General features: G+C 40.2%; 1 protein-coding gene across 1 annotated transcript; it reads left to right on the top strand.

The window, feature by feature from the left end:
* The first annotated feature begins 11,127 nt into the window (after nucleotides 1–11,127).
* On the top strand, nucleotides 11,128–18,822 carry ADIPOQ (adiponectin, C1Q and collagen domain containing). Its single transcript, XM_048506135.1, has 3 exons — nucleotides 11,128–11,169; nucleotides 16,472–16,695; nucleotides 17,654–18,822. The coding sequence occupies exons 2-3, from the start codon at nucleotides 16,479–16,481 to the stop codon at nucleotides 18,181–18,183; spliced, it is 747 nt and encodes a 248-aa protein (XP_048362092.1). The 5' UTR covers nucleotides 11,128–11,169; nucleotides 16,472–16,478; the 3' UTR covers nucleotides 18,184–18,822.
* Nucleotides 18,823–20,784: the final 1,962 nt, after the last annotated feature.

The raw sequence follows: 20,784 nt of genomic DNA, 5'->3' as shown, positions 1-20,784 counted from the left end.
TCACATACAGCTATATATACATCATTAATGCAAACAGATGCCTCTGTACAATAAAGGTAAGCACTGACTGAATTTAAACTTGAACTTCAGTCTACTGAGATTGTGAGCTGATGTAGACAGCTCAGTATTTGCTTTTTGATTAAAATTGTGGCTATGTGTCTTTGTTACTCTTTGAACTGCAAATAATTGTTTAGAGATTCGCTGTTTCAGTTCATTATGTGTAGGCAAATACCCATTATCTCTGGAAAATATATGTCTGTATGTTGTATACCAGCCAGTATAAAAAAGTCACTCTGTTTCTTCATCCCCTTGTGAACATTAATTGTTCAAAGTAAAGCTGAAAGGAGGATTCTCCTTTTCCTTGAAATTAATAATTGGTTCTGTTCACACATGTGCTTCACTTCTGATATAATTTCTGTAGTCATTTACTGCTATCCACATCCTTCTTGTAGAATCTTTAGGCACAGAACTATTGGTGTTCAGGACTCTTGTTCTGGGTACTGTTGCTTGCCCTTTCTCCCCCTTCCTAGTTGACTGTTTCCTGCTGAGAAATTAATGAATAAAGGATGCTGTATTTGTAAAGAACGATTTCCCCAGTCTGTCCTTGGGAAGGCACATGCAGCTTTCTGTAAACATTAGAAATGTCTGTAGTGTTCTTTGATCCAAAAGTTCTGCTAACTTATCCACAGTCAACTTACCATGAAATAGTTGCATCAGGCAGCAAATGCCAGAATTCATCATTTTCTGGCCCTGGTCTTCATCTTTTAAAAAAACGAACTCCAGCCTGAAGAATGGTAGTAGGATTCAATTTACCTTTTCACTCCCGGTGTAAAAGTGTTTTATATTTGTATCTAGCTTTTGTCCCTGCCAGTGACGTAGGTATAGATTTTCTATGGGGTGGGTTGGGGGGGGGGGCTCAGGGGGTGGTGCCATGGCCCCAACCACCGTTGGGAGCCGCTCAAGCAAGCCAGACATGTAATGGGGGAGGGGTTGAACCTGTGAAACCCCCCCTTACCTATGTCCTTGGTCCCTGCTGGGAACCCAAAATGACTTACAAAGAAATGTGTGTGTGTGTGTGTGTGTGTGTGTGTGCGCGCGCGCGTGCATGCATGTGTGCGTGCTGTGAAGTTACAGATGACTTATAGTGACCCCATTGGGTTTTCCAGACAAGAAATGTTCAGAGTTGGGTTGCCATTTCTTGCCTCTTTGCGGGCTGAGAAAGTTTTAAGATAACTGTGGCTGACCGAAGGTACCCAGCAGGCTTCACATACAGCAGAAGGGCATCAAACCTGCTTCTCCAGATTAGAGTCCAGCACTCCTAACCACTATGCCATGCTGGCTCTCTTTAAAGAGAAATACAGATATAATTTAGACAAATAAATCCATACTGCTTATGTAGCTAGCAGGCATGTTTCCACCCTTCCATGTTAACTGTGTCCAGGCTTCAATACCAGTAAGGAGGGGAAGCAATCTCAGCCCAGATTTTATGGGGCTGGCAGACATATTCCCTAGATACCATTTCCTTCTGTCTGGTAATGCATTAGATTTTTATCCTGCCCTTAATTAATGGATGCTATCATGAGGCCCACCTTGCTCTGGTCTCCTTAATTCCCTGTTTGAATTAAGCTGTAAAATCAGGCAATCCTTTTGATTAGCCTCTTCACTAAGAATGGAAACTGGACAACAAATTACAAGCCCCAGAGGGAAGGATAGGATTTCTCTTTTAAAAGGAAACAATCAATAGGCGTAGAAGCACCCAGAGTTGGAAAAGAGAACCTATCCATTCAAGGGCATATGTTAACATAATAATAAGAACCCTAAAGTTAGAGTTGCAGCTAAATTTCCCAGGAGCAAGCAAGTAAGGAGAAGGTGCTTGCAGGGTAGACTTTCTATTGCTGCCCCCCCCCCCCCGCCCCCAGGAAGCTATGAAGCAGAGGACATTTTCCTATTGTATGTTGTTCGTAAGCTCATCAACCAACCTGATGTGTCTTCATGTCTCTGTCCCTCCTCCACTAATTATTCTATTCCCCTCACCAATTCTAGCCTCATTCCTTCTCATTCCTAGCTGGGAAATCAAAACACACCTAATAGTAGAACAGAAGATCTCTGTATCAAGTTAATATTTTCCAAGAATTTATCAAAGTAGTGAAAGGGTTAACATCCCCCCACACAGACACACACTTTACATGTACTGTGATATATATTAGAAATTATACATGTGAAATAGTGGATGCCCAGGCTGAATGCTTAGTTTCAGTGTATATCACATGTTGCATAATTAACTCATTGAAGCAACTACTTCGAGGTACAACCCACTGGTGTAGAAAAAAAAATTGTTTCCATTTTGTGTGGGTATTTCTTAATTGTAGAAATGGAGGCTGAGACATTTTTTTCAAATTGCCGCTTCAGTGTAGCTGTGCAGTAATACTAGAGTGCCTGCACAAAAGAAAAAATGGGTAGAGTTGTTCTTCTGGGTCATAGATGACATCTCACCACCATTAGGAATAATACTTTTTTAGCAGTAAAGTGTCAAATGAACTGAAGAGACAAGGGAGAAAACAACAGTGGGGATAGAGGTGTGCGGATGTCAAGGAAAATAGTATCTATGTGATTGAGATGCATGCCTACCTCAATGTAACTGCTTGCAACAATTGATCAATGCTGCTAGAAGATGTATGTAACCAGCCTGCTATATGTAACCACTGACATTTGGAACATTCTTCCCTTGATCTTTATGGCTTCACATGCTTTGTAGATAACTACTCTTCCCCTGACACCCTGGTCCCATGGGAAATGGAGATGCACCCATTATCTCTTGGGGGCAGGAAGACAGATGGCTCACTCTTGCTATCTTCCGCCGACCTTGGGGCACCTTAGCTCTAGGGACTGTTTTTCACAACTTCTTGGGAAACTGGGAGGGGGGACTAGCTTTAGGGATAAAGGGGATGGCAAAGGCCAGGTTTGTCAGAACTGGCTTTGCCAAGCTTTGGTGCTTTGATGCCAAATTAATAAACGCTACTGATCAACCACACAAAGTCTATTTATTAGCTAAAGGTTTGAGACCTACCATCGGAATGATTTCACAGAAAATGTTTCCAAGAAATAAAGTTTGACCACTGTGAAAATCTGTAGTAAACTGTGCATGCAGAAAAGGTCTTTAGACAGATTAGGGATTAGACATATTCTTGGAATTAGAAAGGTCCATGAGTGGGAACTTTTATTCATGATTAAGTTATTCCTGATTTTCTTAGAAGTTGATTCAAAAACACTGGAATTGCTTTTTGTAGAACTCTTCCACATGTCTGCCCCCCTGTGGATTTTTAGTTTATTTTCTTCTGCACATGGCTTAAATAATGAGAATTTTAAAAGGAGAGTGCTGTCATCACGGGTGTAATTAGCAGTGATGTCCAAACATGCCCTCCTTTTAAAAAAAATGCCCTCAAATATCTATATAATGGTGTAATGTTGTAATTATAGTTTAAGCAGGTTCTCTGAATGCCAACTTTAATCTTTTTAAAAATAATATCTATCCCTCTTTCCCTAGCAGAAACCTTTTCCTTTATCTCTCCTTGAGGAGCTAGAATTTCTTTTTAAATGAAAGTTGTGAATTCAGAGAACCTGCTTAAACTATCATTACAACACTACAACATTATATAGATATGTTATATAGATATGTTAGGGATTTTTTAAAAAGAAAATGCAACCACTGATTTTGGGGATGGAAGTCTAACAATGATGCTAGTGCAATCATTGAAAAGGGGGCTGGAGGTAGATGGGAGAATAGAATCAATAGGAATATTACAAATGACCAAAAAGTCAATTCAGAATCAGTTTCCAGAAAAGAACATTAAGGTCAAAGTAGTCTCAAAAGAGTCAGAAAAAAATAGGGGGGAACCAGATAAAGTGAAAATTATACACACTAAATGTATGTGGAAATATTGTACAGTCTTTTTTTTTATAGTTTAGTACTATTTGGCAGAGACTGATATCTCACTTAAATTAATAGGGCTTATTCCCAGGTAACAGTTACTCAGTTCACAGTAACAGAAAGCCAAGTTATTTGATTTGTTATGATATTTGTTTTGGATCAGGGTTCAGCAGAGGGCAGATGGAATTCTTGTACCAGAGCCATGGGGGCTCTGAGCAGCCAACATTCAAAAAGAAGTTTGCAGCTTATTCCAGTCCTCCAAACATCCAAACTAATTTTGCATCCCCCCCACCACACCAAACCCAAATGCTTAAGTGTGCATGCTGCTGACTCTTCTGAAGGCGTTGAGTGGTAAGATCTTTTTAATCCATCCAGATATGTATTACACTCTTCCAGCATGCACATGAGCACAGAGTAAGTTCCATCTCCCAGGGAATTCCGTAAGAAAATGCTGTCTCCAAGAGCTCTGGCTCCCCTTTATGTTGCATTTTTAAATTATAGAGCAAAGAGGCATCATCTACAAGCCCAAGAGCTGGCACAGTTTGGTAGCAGAGCAAAAGCAATTAGATGAGTAGTTTTCTTAAGTGAGCCAGAAGCTTACAGCTTTAGTGTCACTCCAATTCTCATATAGGGATAATACAGGCCTTCCTTATGTTGTGAGGAGTCTACGATTATGAGAAGTGCCGTGAGCATTCAAGAAAGCAAACACTTTATAAGGAAGATGCTACTATTGTTGCTTTCATATGGGATTCTTACGCAGCCCAGATCACACAAGTGTCTGGGCCAGGACTGTTCAGGACTGATTTCTTTATTATGAAACAACATCAGGAAAGGAGCATTTGGACTTCTATTGCCAGAACTAAGCATAGCCAATATCGCAAGCAGCACCATTATACCCTACATCATCCTCATAGTCTGTCACACCACCCTGCCCACCAATTTCCAAGGAGGGGAGTTTTCATGTCCCTCCCTGCTCCAACTGACAGCTCATCTGAAGAAGCCCCTGCTGCAGCTGATAGCTCCCCTGAGAAAGGGTTAATGGAGCCTTGCATAGGCCCTTTCTGTACTGGCCAATAAACACGGGTTAAAGGTGAGATAAAATCTGGGTTGAGGGGGAACTTTGCATGGATCCCACTCCTGAAGCGAGTCTGCCCCGGGTTCCCCAATTTGGGTTTTACAAAAATCATGATATGTGCAATTCTTTTGAATGGCTGTGAGGTGTGTTATGCAGCTGGACTTTTTTTGTTTCCCTCCCTGGTCCCACGCAGGCACTTTTGGCTCCAGCAAGGCTCTGGGGGAGCATGCGTGCCTGCCTGCATAGCTGCGCATCAGACGGAGGTGAGTTTTTAAAAAGGGTTTTTTAAAAAGTGTCCCTATGGGAAGGTGTGCACCCCAGCCGATGCGCTGGCTGTCCATTCAACAGCCAGCCATGCAAATGTCCTGGGGCTATGCCGGGTTCGTCTAAATTTGCTGTACTGAAAGAGCCATAGAGAAGCCAGCTGAACCAGTAGAGCCTGAACTCACACAGGTTTCTGGCTCAGACCTAATCAGCAGAGCTAAGAATGATGCTAGCACCTCTGGGTCTCCAGATGCAAGCCTGCAGTGCAGACGGAGATTGAGACTGACCTTAAAGGGAAGACACTGCTCAGCAAGACTACAGGCTAGGCATTACCTAGAGCCTTTGCAGGAGCAGTCCCAAGCAAGTAGCTCTGAGGAATAAAAGGTCTTGGGCAGGAACTGCAATTTTGGTTGCCAAGTGGATTCTACCTGACCTTGTCTGAATACCACTGCTGTCTCCAGACCTGACTGACAATGGACTGGCTTCTGATCTTGATTCTTGGATTCTTCTGATTGCTGTAGGCATTCCTGGCATTTGACTCCTGGCCTGATTCTCTTTGGACTCTCTCATGGACTTGGTAATCTTGGATTTTATTCTTTGCTGGACTGTCAGCAGTCCAGCCCCTGCTCTGAGCCTCCTCACTACTGCGTGTTGCTGTGGCACCACACCAGCCCTGCCCTGCCTGCACAGGAGGGGATCCCTCAAGTCTCATGGACTGCTGGAAGGAGGAACTGACCTCTCCTACCAGGGTCAAAACATGAGAGAGCTGCACTGGCAGGTAGCTAACAAGCTGATAATGAGTCTGAGAAAAAGGAAAAGAGGGAGGGGGCTCTGAACAGAGAGCCTGAAAGTGCCCAGGTCCCAGGCAGGAGGTGAAACATGGTAGGATCAAGCAGGAGTTGATCATGACAAGTACCACAGGGTGCCCTTTCCACTTGAAATGAGGGTGAGTTGAACAGAGGCTCTCTGGCCCCTCTTTTCATTTAAAGAGATAAAGTGACTACTCTCTGAATTGCTGTCTAGTACAAGACAGGTGCCCAAATGCTCAGTTGAGCAAGCACAATTGGAACTGGTAAAGCTTTCCTAATTTCAGTAATTCTTAGCTATTTGATCAAGAGGGTAGAGAGAGCCAGTGTAATTTAGAGATTAAGGGGTTGGACCAGGAGTTGGGAAACTCAGGTTAAACATCCCACTTATGCCATGGAAGCTTATTGGGAAACCTTGGACCAGTCACACATTCTCAGCCCTAACCATGACTAGCAGTTGCACAGGAGACCTTCAAAGACTACCAGGGTGATGCAGAGACAAGCATCATCCAAGCCATCTTCCAAAATCTCTGGCCTTGAAAATCCTAAGGGGTTGCCATAAGTCAGATGTGACTTGACAAAAAAAAAGTTGTGTAATGCCAATAAAGGCTTTATACCTGTAAAAAAAAGTTGAGAGGGAAACCATTGTGTACAAGGAACTCCTGGATTAAACCTGAAAAAACAGCAGCAATCTAGGAAAAAAGCTGGGAATCACCCCGGGTTGAGGTTGCTGTTGGGGTGGGGTGAGACGAAACCAGCAGATGCCGCCCAAGTAGGGGCGGAAATGGAAAGAGAGCCATGCCTGGCAAGGGCCGGCATCACCGGAGAGTGAAGCTCGGGTACGGGGTGTCCGCCCGGCGGAGCTTCAGCACGTTACCCGCATGACCAGATCCAGATCCATGCTTAGCCTCACGCTTCTGCTCAATGAAATGGCTATGGCCAATTTGTTACCCCAGCAATGGAGTGGTGTGTGTTATTGGTAAAGGGTTCGCACAAAAGGGGTCCACCCTCGGACAGCAAAACAACTCCAAGCAGTAAAGGAGCCTAAAGGCAGCATCATTCTTGTATTTTTGCCCAAGAGGTGCTGCTACTTGGTTTGTTGGGGATGGCAAGTGACACAACCACATTCCTTTGTCTTGGGTAAGACAGGAAGAGAAGAGATCTTGGGACATGGTGGGAATTATAGTTTAGAAGAGAAGGAGCAGGAAGCACAGTTTTCTTTTCCCCGAATGTCTCTGCTACAAGTCCCATCAGGTAACTCATGTAGCATTTCTCTCTTGCAAAAACTCAGCAAACTTAGATCCCCCCTCCTCCGAGAGTGAGGGGACAAAGAGCCAAAGAACCACAAAGAACAAGCCTAAAAGGACCAGCTGAGGAAACCTGTCTGGTGGCTGTTCAAATACCCTGACTTACTATTGGGCAAAAAAGCTTTGCTGTTATTGTCATCTGGGAATAAAACGAGTGATGAGAGCATGTGTGGAAGGCTTTTTTTCTCTGCTCAAGTCAGAACATTATACCCTGACTTATCCACGTCTTTCTCCCAACACCAGTCAGTCTCCAAGACAGGTGTTAACAATAGATCTAACACCGAATGACCATTTATTAATTTAACTTTTGCATGTTTTCCTTTAAGTCAAAATTGCAAAATGATGGTTCAAAGTGTGTTTGCAGTACAAGCAAGCATGACAAAACAGTTTGCTGGTTAGGACTTAACAACAAATTCATGGTTTGTGCTAAAATGGAAACAACCAATTCATACAAGGAAGGAAGGCAGGAAGGAAGGGAGGGAGGGAGAGTGAGATCATATAGGGTCTTTCATTATGGCTGAAATCAAAACTTAAAAAATATATGACTGAATTCATGGAAATGCTTTGTGGAAAGTATTGTCGAAGGCTTTGTGGAAAGTTAAATTCCGAAAGTATGTGAAATAAAATCTCATTTTCATATTAAAAGAAACATGGATTTAAAACAGCATGATTTACTAATCTAAAGCCCAAATCTAGGGAAAGTAGTCAAAAAGACAGATATAACAAGGGTGGAAAATTAATAAGAATTCTAAAATGCTGAAAAATGCTGGCAATAGACTCTGACATTAATTTGGGAAGTTTTCTAGGTGTCTGTAAGCTGTTTTTTTTTTTACTTGAGGCACTGAATTTTCAACAGAGCTTTTTTTCCCCTCTAGGGCAAAAGTAAAGAGGTATGTCTATAGCAACCATTGGTCAATGTCTCCCATGCCAAGAGCCAACACAAGTCCAACAGAACCAAAACAGAGCCAAGAAATCTATGCAGAACAATGGCAAATTCAACAGAACCAATGTCAAACAAGGGAATCCCAACAGTAGAAAATAAAGCAGGAGGGCACCTTTACAAGCCCAGCAGAACCAACTGTAAGGAACCTCGAAGGACCTGAAATTAAGCAACTTGGAATAGTTCTTTATTTCATAAACTTCTGGAATCACATACACGGAATGCAGATTCTGACCTTCCCCGGACTAGGCAGCCTCTTTTACGGGCAAAACAGCTCCTCCCCGAACCCCCCAATACAATTCCCACGATAAAAAAAGACAAGCTTCAAACATATATATGATAAGCGCAGACAGCAAGGTTAACTTCAGCAGCCATCCTGGGCACACAGCCCAGACCATGGAATGTGCCAAGGCCAAGCTGGCTGAATAGAAACACACATCAAAACAACCTTACACCAACAACTATGATTGGGTAAACAGTACAGCTCCCCCTAACATGCTGTCCTATTGGCCTGTGAGAAATGCTTCATCTCTCCTTCCTCCTGTTGCTCTGGAAACTAGTCCAAAGACATGGAAAGGACACAGGGCAACTGTAGAGGAGAATCTTTAACTACTGCTATTTGGCATTCTGGAATAATCCTAAATACAGCTGTATTTTCTTAAGTTTTAAAAAATTGAAATAACTAATTGGCACGGGGGATTCTCTGATGTGCATTTGGCTGAGAAAATACACACAAAAAAATACCAATAAAGTATTTTTGAATATTTTTTGGCTTGGCTATACCAAATGAACACCCCTAACTGCCAAACCATACTTATGTGCTACCTGCTCACTCAGCACTTAATGCTTAATCATGGGAGATGGGTTTGATGACAAGGCTTGGTGGCAGCACTTCTCCCTCTGAGATACAAACAACAACAACAGAGGAGCAGGCAGGCAGGCAGGCAGGCAGGCAGGCAGGCAGGCAGGCAGGCAGGCAGGCAGGCAGGCAGGCAGGCAGGCAGGCAGGCAGGCAGGCAGGCAGGCAGGCAGGCAGGCAGGCAGGCAGGCAGGCAGGCAGGCAGGCAGGCAGGCAGGCAGGCAGGCATGTGACAGTGGAGCGGGCATGGGCCTTGGCAGCTGGCCCTTCTCACCAATCCCTGATTCCAGTCCTTTTAGCGCAAAACAGCTGGGACATGTAAACTATCTACCTGGATAAGGAGTGGGAGCAAAAACTGGGCATGTGATGGACATGTATGAATTCCTTGGCTCACAGAGGGAACTGAAAGCTAAAATGGCAATTGCATTCTTGCTTTTTGTAGTGCCCTGGGCGAACTTGTTTTCCTCATGAAAGACTAATTTATACAAATAACAGAACGAGCTGCTTTCTTTGGTCATATTTATCTTGTTATAACGTTAATGTTTTCCCTTAAAGCTAGGACACTTCATTTTCTACTGAGTTCAGAGGTCAGTCACTTCCTTTTGAAGCACTGAATTCCTGTTCCTTCCTGCTTTGCTGAATCAGAATACGCAACTACTAGTTCTGTTGAATCTATAGTTGTTCTATGAAGAAAAAAATGCATTTAAAGGATGTGAGTGCTTCAAACATTTTCTCTTGCCACAGAAAGTGTCCTAACCTAACTAGCTACTTGGGACTCCCCTTGTAATACTTGACACCAACATTTTAATTTGGCCGAGATTCTTTTTTTGTTTGTCACCAGGCAGAGCACTTACGTGCTTTCATATCATGTAGCCAAATATAACTTATGGTATCATACTCACAATATTTTCCCCTTGCCACTGGGATTAAGGCAGTTGGTTGTTTGAAGAGCCCTGCTAACAGGAAAGTCAAGTACTTGTAAAATATAGATGCATGCAGATTTCAAAGGGTGATCTTTTGAGAGTATTTCTCTTTCGCCAACCCATTTTTTGCAACACATACTGGAAATTGAAGATGGTATTTGGCAGATGAGAGAAAAAATGGAATAAAATAACACCTTAACATTTTTTTAAAAGGAAAACAGTTAACAGTAGTTAAATGATGGTCTATTATTTGTATACATTCACATCATTTAGATGTTTTCAGATAGGGTACCAAAAGCTTTTTTTCTTTTTTAAAAATAAATAATAATCCTTAATGTTCCAATTCTCACATTATCTCTATCAGGTATCTGGAAAAGGCCACATTTTTGCCCACATGAAATTATAGAATTCAACATCTTCTCGAGGATGATTGTGTGATGGTTGGAGTTCATAGGCCATCTGGTCTAATCCATGTTGCAGGAGAAGAGTGTATACCTATGTTCATCCACACACCTGGCAATCCAAACCACTGTACAGATCAAGCACAAAGAAAGTGCCTTCAGCATAAATAGCCCCCTTTCCAAAGTAAGCGAAGCTACCCATGAAGAAAGAAGGCAGCTTTTACATGTTGTGGGGGTAGGGATTGCTTTGCTGTACCTAAATATGTACTTTTACAGAGCTGACTACTCACAAACTTGAAATTATGTACATAAGACACAATTAATTTAAAAGGTACGATTTTTTAAATCACAAAGCTACAAAATCTGATTATCATTGCTTAGATACAACTCAAGGAAAGCAATCTGATTTTTTTTAATCCTTGGAAAATGTTTTTGCAGAGTATGGAATGCCACTGAAATTATTCCATTCTAAAAATGAAACAGTTAAACTGAGGGACAATACCAGGGATTAAACTAGCACACTCAGTAGCAAATGGAGAGAACAGCATTTTAACTGACACGTCTACACGCCCCTCTGTGATAAAAGATGCAGTGACCAGACTATTTTCTCCACTTCATTTCTGAAGTGACTGAAAGCCACCCAGGACATCACCCAAATAACAGCTGGTAAAAAAAAAAATTCTTTATTAATGCCTGGGGAGTGAAGTGGGGAGAAATGTATTACACCATTCAAAGGAATTGGAAATTGTCTAATAGCTTTTCACTTGCATCATTATTGCAAGAAGTTGTTATTACCTACCAAATTGCTTCTCGATCGAAAGTGTTATTTTGTATCTAATGCATGTTTGAATTGACCACCAGAAACAATTCCAAGATAGTTAATAAACAGGAAACGCTTGGGCAAGAAAATGATTCTTGACAAATAGCTATTGGTTACTAAATCAGTTGTAACTCTTGAAGAATACCTGCCATTTTCCTGCTAGTGTTATTAGTTTAAGCATTCTGAGTTAATCAGGTGCATGCCTGTATGTTACACTTAAAGGTATTGCCAAATGAAGGAAACTTGGGATATGCATGCTTATGAGAGTCCGTTGCCTTCCTTGTCAGACTACCCAGTATTGTGCCAGACCCACCACACCTGATTGCTGAATTTGGGATTTCCCATAGGAGACAAGTTAGTGAAAGTTTTTATCTTTCCTTGAAACTTCTGGCTCACTGGTGGCAGTAACTGGAGCTGGAGCCTTTAGACTTTGCTGGAGCCTTTAGTTGCTGGAGCCTTTAGACTTTTGTTGCTGGAGCCTTTAGACTTTAGTTGCTGGAGCCTTTAGACTTTGTCTTTGCAGTGTATTCCTTGCCATAGAGACATCTCTGGTAGAATGAACTCAGTGGGTATCATCAAAAGTAGTTGCACAGTTTAATCCTAAAAAGATTTTACACCGTTATGAGTCTATTAAGATCAGTGGACTGAGAAGTACGAAATTGTTTTTAGGATTTCACTGAAACTCTGTTTGCACCCCATGATGATGGTAATGATGGTAATGATAATGAGGGAATGTTTCTTGGGAATATTCAAACACAAAAACTCTTGCTTTAGTACAAGATGTAGCACTAGATTACCTGACAATAGACTCTAGTTCCATCATTCCATGAAGTGTGTGTGTGTGTGTGTGTGTATAAAGAGAGAGAGAGAGAGAGAGAGAGAGAGAGAGATCATATGATATGAAATGCTTACACCTAATTAAATAATTGGATCCATGAAACTGAGGATGAAACAAGTTCCTCCCATAGAAAGCTGCTTCTTAGGGGACTCACAGATGAGAATGTGGTCCACAGGCTGCAGTCTTGGGGACATTGGCCCACTCCCCCAGGTGCAAAGCCTCTATGCCTGTATAAAACGGTATCTCTTTCATGCTGCAAGCAACTCCTCAAATCATATCTCAGCTCTCAAAAGCAGCTTGCAGAGGGAGAGGGAAAGGATACATTTGGTGAAGTCAATCTGTTCATGCTTCATTATAGAATCAATATAAAAATCTGGCAGTAAATCGGGAAATACAAATTTTGTTTTGTCATGAAAAGTCAAGAACAGACTTGAGAATATAATCATGATTTACAAAACAGCTGCCCATAAATATGCATCAAATGTAGTACTTGGTGCCAGAGCCCTGAGTTCTGCATTATATATGTGCCATGTGGCCTGATCCTGTATATATAAGAAGTAAGTATTACAGAGTACAATGGGACTTGAGTCTAGGGAAATGTACACAGGATTGCAGCCTTAGTTATTATGTTTGTCTTTTGGTTCTTCTAATATATTCCATGATGAATAATAGAAGTATAGTTATATCCCTGAATTTTGCTTTTTGGGGTAGTGAACAGGTGTTTTCAAGTTTACACCCAGAAGCTTCCTTTAAATGCTTTCCATTTTGTATAGATCAAAATCCCATTGCGGTACTTTTTGTTTTTTTTCACAAAATTAGATAAAACAAACTGGTGCCATGCATTTTTGAAGCAATTGCATAAGATCAAATTTATATTAACTCTTGTGACTGGGTTCAACTTTTTGCCAAAATCACAACTACAGTATCAGTGGTTTGGGATGCAAAATGTTATTGAATCATTTCACATTGATCAATATAAGGCTTTACATATATTGAATCATTTCACATTGATCGATATAAGGCTTTACAATCAATGTAAGGCTTTACATGAAACATTTCACTCCACTATCCAGCTGCCTTGCGACAGACAATAGCTGCACTGTCAAGGTACGTGTGTTCTGCATCGTGGAACCTGATTATGAACTCCAGAAGTTATTTAATGACCAGAACAGTGAAGTGGTACAAGTGGGATGTGCCAAAATATGTACCCCACTATCTGCCAAACATTCATCTGTCACACATACTCTGAAGATAACATTTCTGGAATCTAGAGGTCTCTTCAATGGCCTGTTCTTGTTCAAAACATTTGGCTTATCATGTTCACATTTTATACTTCATGTGACGGGTTATCAGAATGCCTCATTAAGTCATGAATATGCATTCCTAAATTCTGCACAGTGTGGGCATGGTTTGGAAGTGTATGTCATTAAAACAAAGTGAGACTTACTTCTCAGTATGATGTAATGGTTAAAGCATTGAAGTAGGATCTGGGAAACCTAGGTTGAAATCCCACTCTGCCATGGCAGTTTGCTGGGTAATCTTTGGTCAGTCACACACACACTCAGTCTAACCTCCCTCATAGGTTTGTAGTGAGGATAAAATGGACAAGAGAAGAATGAGGTAAGCTGTTTTGGTTTCCCAGTGCAGAGAAAGGTGGGGTGTAAATGAATTAAAATAAAATAAAATATATATTCTCTGTAAACATGCATAGGATGTGGCCCTGGTTGAAGACAGCAGATATTATGTGGGCCAAGGGCTACCAACAAGCAAACCACCCCACAGCGAAAGGCTCTCTTGGGAATGTATTTGGTGAGGAGGTCCAGCAAGTGTGAAGGTCCCAGACTGCCCAGGGTTTCTGCCCAAACCTTGAACCTGATTTGGTACTTTATTGGAAGCCAGTGCAGCTGACGGTGTACTGGATGGATGTGTGTCCTTTTAAGGAACTGTGCTGCTGCATTTTGAACACTGGGGAGCCCATGGGTTGTGAATGCAAAACATGAATGTAAAATCTTGTAGTTCACTAATTTTGCCAGTGGTTAGTTGAATAGGATACTATTTAAAACTTGGGAACCCATGCTGTATATTGTTACATGTTCCTTCTGCTCCAGCCAGTGAGAGCCAGTATGACATGGTTCAGGACAACAGAGAACACTGGAGAATTATGGTGTCTTAATAAAAAGTCTTACTTACAAATATACACAACAACCATAGAGGAAGCACAGACTTTTACAGTACGCAGCCCAAATGCTGATGCATCAGATTGCCAGAAGGGCACTGATTTGAAGCCCGCCCACCCCCCCTCAACTCAAAGTTGCTCCCTCCTAGTTTTAGATAAATCTAGCTTTTATTTTTTTCAAAGTTAAAATTTCTACAGTTTCTAGATGTCTGTCTATTCCTCATCAAAAAGGCAGGGGAGAAAAAGATCTTGGCTACTAAACACCATTTAATCTTGTTTTGCTTTGTCTTTGATCATCCATTAAGTTTGTTAGATAAAACCATAGGAATCAAGGAAACGAACAAAGCAATCTGGTGGCTCCATATTGGAGCAAAATTTTTTTCCCTGGGTTTCTCATGGGAGTCCCTACATATGCGCACCGCTACGGAGATTTATCATCGTCTCAAGACCAGATTATTTGATCAGGAATATAAATTTCTTCTGAGCAATTCGCAAAGCTCTTGCTCTCCATTATACTTTGGGATTACCCTTCAGAAATCTTGCCCTGCTATCTACTAGGAACAACTTGTTAACCATAAGCTCAGATGGGTCATGACTAGAGCAAGATGTAATTCTTTTCCCTCAGCCATACTTCAAGGTCGCTTTCTTAATTTCCCACATATCGAGCAACGTTGTCGGTTTTGCCCTGATTCACTTTTTCATGTCTTGCTCTATTGCGCGAAATACAACAACATCAGAACTGATTTGACTGTTTTACTACCGACAGGATTTATGATTCTTTCAGATAGAACAAAAATGTCTAAGTTATTGAACAATCCTAATATCGAAATGTTTGAAGCTGTACCCATATTTTAAATGCATGTTTTACACGATGTGCAATAGTGTTCCTTCAACTGTAAACTGTACATTTTTGGCACATGATGGTTTTTATGCCTAATAAAGGTCTTTGATTTGATTTGAACAAAGCAATCCCAGAAACTTTTTCCTGGTAGCAAATCCCATTGACTAGACCTCAGCATTCTGAGTAAATCTGCATAAAATTACTTTGTAAAACTAACAACGCTAAATAGTGGAGTTATAACAGCTAGATTTTGACCTTTAATTGCATAATACTAATACATATTCAGATCAAGTGTTGAATCTACTTTATGCCTAGATTCCTCAGGCCACGTTCCTGTATCATATTTCCCTAACTTACCAGGGAAAGTACCATACCAGGTACAAACTCCAAGAAATTGAAGAAATAATAATCAAAAATCAATCTCAGCTAAGCTGTTTTGTGTAAGCCCTACTGAAAAACATGGAGTCTGGGCAAGTGTCCGGTTGTGCACACCATGTTCATTGTGGGCTTCTTTCAGCACAATGTTTCTGTGATGACCACTCTCTCTTTTTCTTCGTGAATAAATATGTACAACTTTCTGTTTTTTGTTCCTTTCTTTCCAAGATATATATTGCTGCCACCAGGAATTTAATGCCAAGCCCATTTTTAATTTCTCCTAAATTATTGTGTCTAAGCTCCAAAATGATTTTGAAGGTCTACATGGTCCTGAAGAAGAAACTCAAATAAGTTACTTGTGTAGGATTCCAGATTAATTTGAACAAATTAAATTTTTATTTTTATATTTTCTTTAGCTTAATGGTTACAAGAAGTAATTTATCTTATCTCTACTATGAGTAAAACAATTTGAGGCAATAATTTCTGGCTGAGGTGACTTCAACCTCACATAAATCTACCGGCTCACTCTCTTATATCTCTGCGACCATATTAGGGTTTCTGGTCCATTTCTGGTCTCCTGATGTCTTCTATGTGTATTCTACCTATTTCTTTGGGCAGTTTCGTAATTTATATAACACTAGGAAGGATTCTAGTCAGAAATCTGCTTTCTAGGCTAACATCATAGTGTTCTCTATTTACTTCAGCCCCTTCTCACTTTCTTTCCCTGACTGACTCTCTTGCTCTCTATCTTAAAAAAAACCCCTTCACTGCCACTCTCAAGTGTCAACTAATAAACTCACGCTCTCATTCCCCTTTCACCCCCTTCCTTATACAACTTATCTGTCAGTTAAAGAAACACACACAAAGTCAACATTTTAAATTGTTACCGTTTCTAATTTGGTAAATTATTGTTTCCAGATTCAACATGAATCAGATGTCCAGTTTCGTCATTTGCTTAATGGTGCTGCTGATGCAAGTTTGCTGTTATCTTGAAGTTGATGCCAATGAAGACCCCCAGACACCTGCAGGATCCTGTGCAAATTGGATGGGAGGAGCACCAGGTTACCCAGGTCACAATGGAATGCCAGGAAGAGATGGAAGAGATGGGCAGAATGGTCAAAAGGGAGATAAAGGCGAGCAAGGTGAGAAAGCTGAGTTCTCTGGTAGGCTATTTAAACCAATGGTTAAAAATCTGTCCCATGATTAAACAGTAGGATTAAAAACAGTGTCAACACAACCTTGCAGTTCAGATGAATATGTTACTTACCTACTCCCTATGCCGTATTTGATGAATAAAAAATAACACATTTTATTAGACAGTCCTCATAGCAATTCATACTGATGATGGTGGTAAATTAAAAGCAAGGTCATATATCTGCTGGGATTATAACATGGTCATTTTTGGAGAAATTCTGACTGAAGAAGTGTTCAGAATTTTAGATTCTTACATTTTTGGAAAATAAAATATAAAATAGGTATTTTCTTAAGAATACAAGGACTCAGCCCAACTTTCCATCTCACAATGACCAGCCAATTACTCTGGAGGTCATAGAGGCCAAGACCTCTTCCTAAATGTTGCTTCTTGGTACTGGTATTCAGAGGTTTACTGCTCTTGAATGTGGAGGTTCCCTTTAGTTGCCATGGCTAGTAGCTACTGATAGACCTATCCTCCTTCCAACAAATTTCCATATATCTAATTACAAGTTACACTCAGAAAAATCATTTTTTCCCTTCAGAATCTTCCTTCAGTATTTTATGTACCATTCCACTGAGCAAAGTTTGAAGAATTCTTCCAACCTAATAAACTTTCCTCCAACTTAAGCAGAGGAGCATCCACTTAAGTTAGAGGAAAGTTTCTTGGAAGATGGTTGGATCCATTCCACTTTGTTTGGCCACAACTGAGATTTGGTGGGTTGATTAGGTGTACTGGATGTTGCTTAGTATAATTTGCTGTTTTAAAATAGTGATCTTGGTCTGTGGTTTATGGTTTTAATGAAATTGTGCATGTGTATAATTGTGCGGGTAGAAAATGCTATCTATCCATCTATCCATCTATCCATCCATCTCCTAACTAATGTATTTACATTATTTACTTGCCAGGTACATCTGGTTTCAAAGGGGACAATGGAAATTCAGGAGCATCTGGTGCTGAAGGTCCTATAGGACCTCCAGGACCTCCAGGATTTACAGGACTAAAAGGGCAAAAGGGTGAAAGTGCCTCCAGCTATCGATCTGCCTTCAGTGTTGGTCTAACAACCAGAGTCCCCCACCCCAACATTCCTATCAAGTTTTCAAAGATCCTGTACAACGAGCAAAATCATTATGATCCAACAACAGGGAAGTTCAGGTGCAGCATTCCAGGAATGTATTATTTTGCCTATCATCTTACTGTGTATCTAGCAGATGTGAAAGTGAGCTTGATCAAGAGTGGCAAGCCAGTCATAATCACTTATGATCAATATCAGAAAAACAATGTTGATCAAGCATCTAGTTCTGTTTTGCTCCATGTAGAAACTGGGGAAGAAGTTTGGCTTCAAGTATATGGAGAAGAACAGAACAATGGTATCTATGCTGATAATGTTAATGATTCTACTTTCATGGGATTCTTGGTCTACCCAGATTTAGATTAGACTGTGAAGAATGAATAGATTGGAGACAGATTTTTTTAAATTGTCCTCAGCCATATTTTTAACATTAGCAAACACATCAAATTTAGGTAGACTCATGACTCATTTACACATTTATTTTCACTGCTTATGTGCAAAGTGATGGCTTGTAAGTGTGAATGGGCCGCCACAGATATCATCTCACTGAAAGAACTTTCAGATCACCTCAAAAACAGTGGTTTTAAGTGGAGTAAAAGAAAGCGAGTGATGTACACCTTTGTGTGAATCAGATCACAAGCTGAAATAATCCAAGATGTAATTTATAGACTTGTTTTACTGTTAAAGAACTCTGCGTTTGAATACTAGAACCTTTCAGTCATTGTTCTGTGCTAATAGAAGTATGATAATAAATAATGTTTGGAGGATGTTTAGGTGATGTAGCATTCAGAGTAGTTTTTCATTAGATCCAAGTTGTGTTCTCAGACACATTCTCATACATGGTCCCTTTTCTTTAGTGAAGTACATTTGGCTTCTATATAACACATTAATGTAAACAAAGAATAATGGCAGCACTTTAGTGATGAAGGGGATTTGTGTCACAGAATTATCTGTATACCAAAGATCTAAAACTTATTAATATTAAAAAATACTGTTCACATCCTTCTGCTTGTGTTTTTTATGTTCTGAAATTATACTTGTACTATATCACTTTCCCTCCTCTCTAGCTGGTTTTTGAGCTCAACTATATTTTGGGAGATCCCATCTTAGCTCCCCAATATAATATTCAGTTTAGCCCTCAGGACTAGAAGCAAGTCCTTCTGACTTCATGAAACAAATCTGCTGTCATCTTTTCTTTTCACCTTTTCATTACATTTGTTTAGCATTACGCACAGCTAATTTGTGGCATTTCAGATAATGAGCTTATGCCAAAATACAAATCATGGGTCTGATACACTGAGAAATTGTTGGGTAATGAACTAATTCATTTCTGACTAAAGTACTCTTTGATGCTAGGCAGTGCTGGATTTATCTATGGGCTTGGCAGGCTAAAGCCTAGGACATCCAAATATATAATGGCCAAGGTGTATATTATTTTTGACACTGTCATAGACATTCCATACACATACTGTCATAATGCACTGTAGTCTCTAAACAGCTCTTCAGTAATTTCCCTTGCACTCCATTTCAAAATAATACTGTCTTAAGCTGATAACTTGACACTAACATTGATTTCTGAATTGATTTTGCCCTTCCAAGACTTCGCTGATGTAGACCCCATTTTGTGACCTAATTTGTGGACTCCATCTTCCTCTAGTTGTGAGGAGTGGATGGGATGGTGGTGGCTTACAAGTGGAATAGCCTAGGGCCTCTCTTCATCTAAAGCTGGCACTACTGCTAGGCCTGGTATTAGTGAAACAAGGAGTTCATTACAGCAACTGTTTGACTGTATTTCATTTTCAAATAGCACTTCAGACTGGATTGTATACTGTGGTAAAAATTTCTAATTGCTCTACTTAAAAATGGCGCAGTTTTTCACTATTTTTGCCTTAACAAAATTAAAATCTTATATTTTTACTCCCCTCTTCCCTCAGTATCACTACCAGTAGTTGTTATAAAAAGCAAATGGGACAGTGTATTTATACACACATTTTTTGTTGTATTTTGTGTTGGTTATAACATTGTATTATTATGGTGAATAACAAGTAACTACTACAAATATTTTACATCAAGTATATTTTTATCCTGTCCTTCCACCAATTTGCTCAGGGTGATATTCATCAGTCTCACTTTCTCACTTTCTCCCTTTTAAATTAGGCTAAGAGTGTATGACTGACCCAAGGATATCTAACAAATTTCCTGGGTCTCCCAGATCTTAACCGTGACCCTTTAACCACTATGTCTGGAAATACATTGCCTTTTCACAATTTAACCTAGAATGCCTTCAACAGTTTGTCCTTTGGACCTGGCTGAATATTTTCCTGCCAAATGAAACCTGAAATGGCACTAGCCCACTAGCAGTTAGTCCTGCGCTATAAACTGATAAAAAGGTATGAGAGTGCTTTCTTGAAATTATGGTGTAGTCACTGAAAGAGTCCACAAGATGGTGCAAAAATATTAATAAATATTACTTGAAGCAAATTTCCAAGCCCTCTTTTTCTGCTAGTCACAGAATAGTAGTAGAAATTTGATTTCATTCCCTTATAAAATAATTACAGTGCCATTTTGCTTCAGGCCAGTTTGACACATTTTTACCATTTGAAATTTTGTGATTATTTATTTGCCACATTGCATAGCTTTGCACTAATATTAAATATTTCAAAACGTCATTATTGCCTTGAAAAATGTACCTGAGGAGTCTCTTTCACGATATTTTAGTACTCTATAAAAATACCATCTGCATCCCTGTGGTATTTTGATTTTACATGGCAGCCAAAGGATTTATAAATAATAAGCCTTACATTTATTATCAAGTAGCTTCTTTATACAGAAGAACCCAGAATACTGTTGATACTCTAAATCACTATTAATAACAGTGAACTGGCCTAGTACACTGTGGAGGAACAGGCTGTGCACAATGGTGTACCACCACAAAATGGTGCCGGGCCAAGCCTCAGCCACCACGAC

This window comes from Sphaerodactylus townsendi, linkage group LG08 (genome assembly GCF_021028975.2).
Source record: "Sphaerodactylus townsendi isolate TG3544 linkage group LG08, MPM_Stown_v2.3, whole genome shotgun sequence".
In the NCBI taxonomy this organism is placed as follows: Eukaryota; Metazoa; Chordata; class Lepidosauria; order Squamata; family Sphaerodactylidae; genus Sphaerodactylus; species Sphaerodactylus townsendi.
Note: the sequence above shows the minus strand (reverse complement) of the source record. Positions and strands in the feature narration are given on the sequence as shown.

Excerpts from the sequence above, each read along its gene's own strand:
- ADIPOQ (XM_048506135.1), top strand. The coding sequence starts at position 16,479 with ATGAATCAGATGTCCAGTTTCGTCATTTGCTTAATGGTGCTGCTGATG. Across the intron at positions 16,696-17,653 it reads GGGAGATAAAGGCGAGCAAG|GTACATCTGGTTTCAAAGGG; the intron begins GTGAGAAAGCTG and ends TTTACTTGCCAG.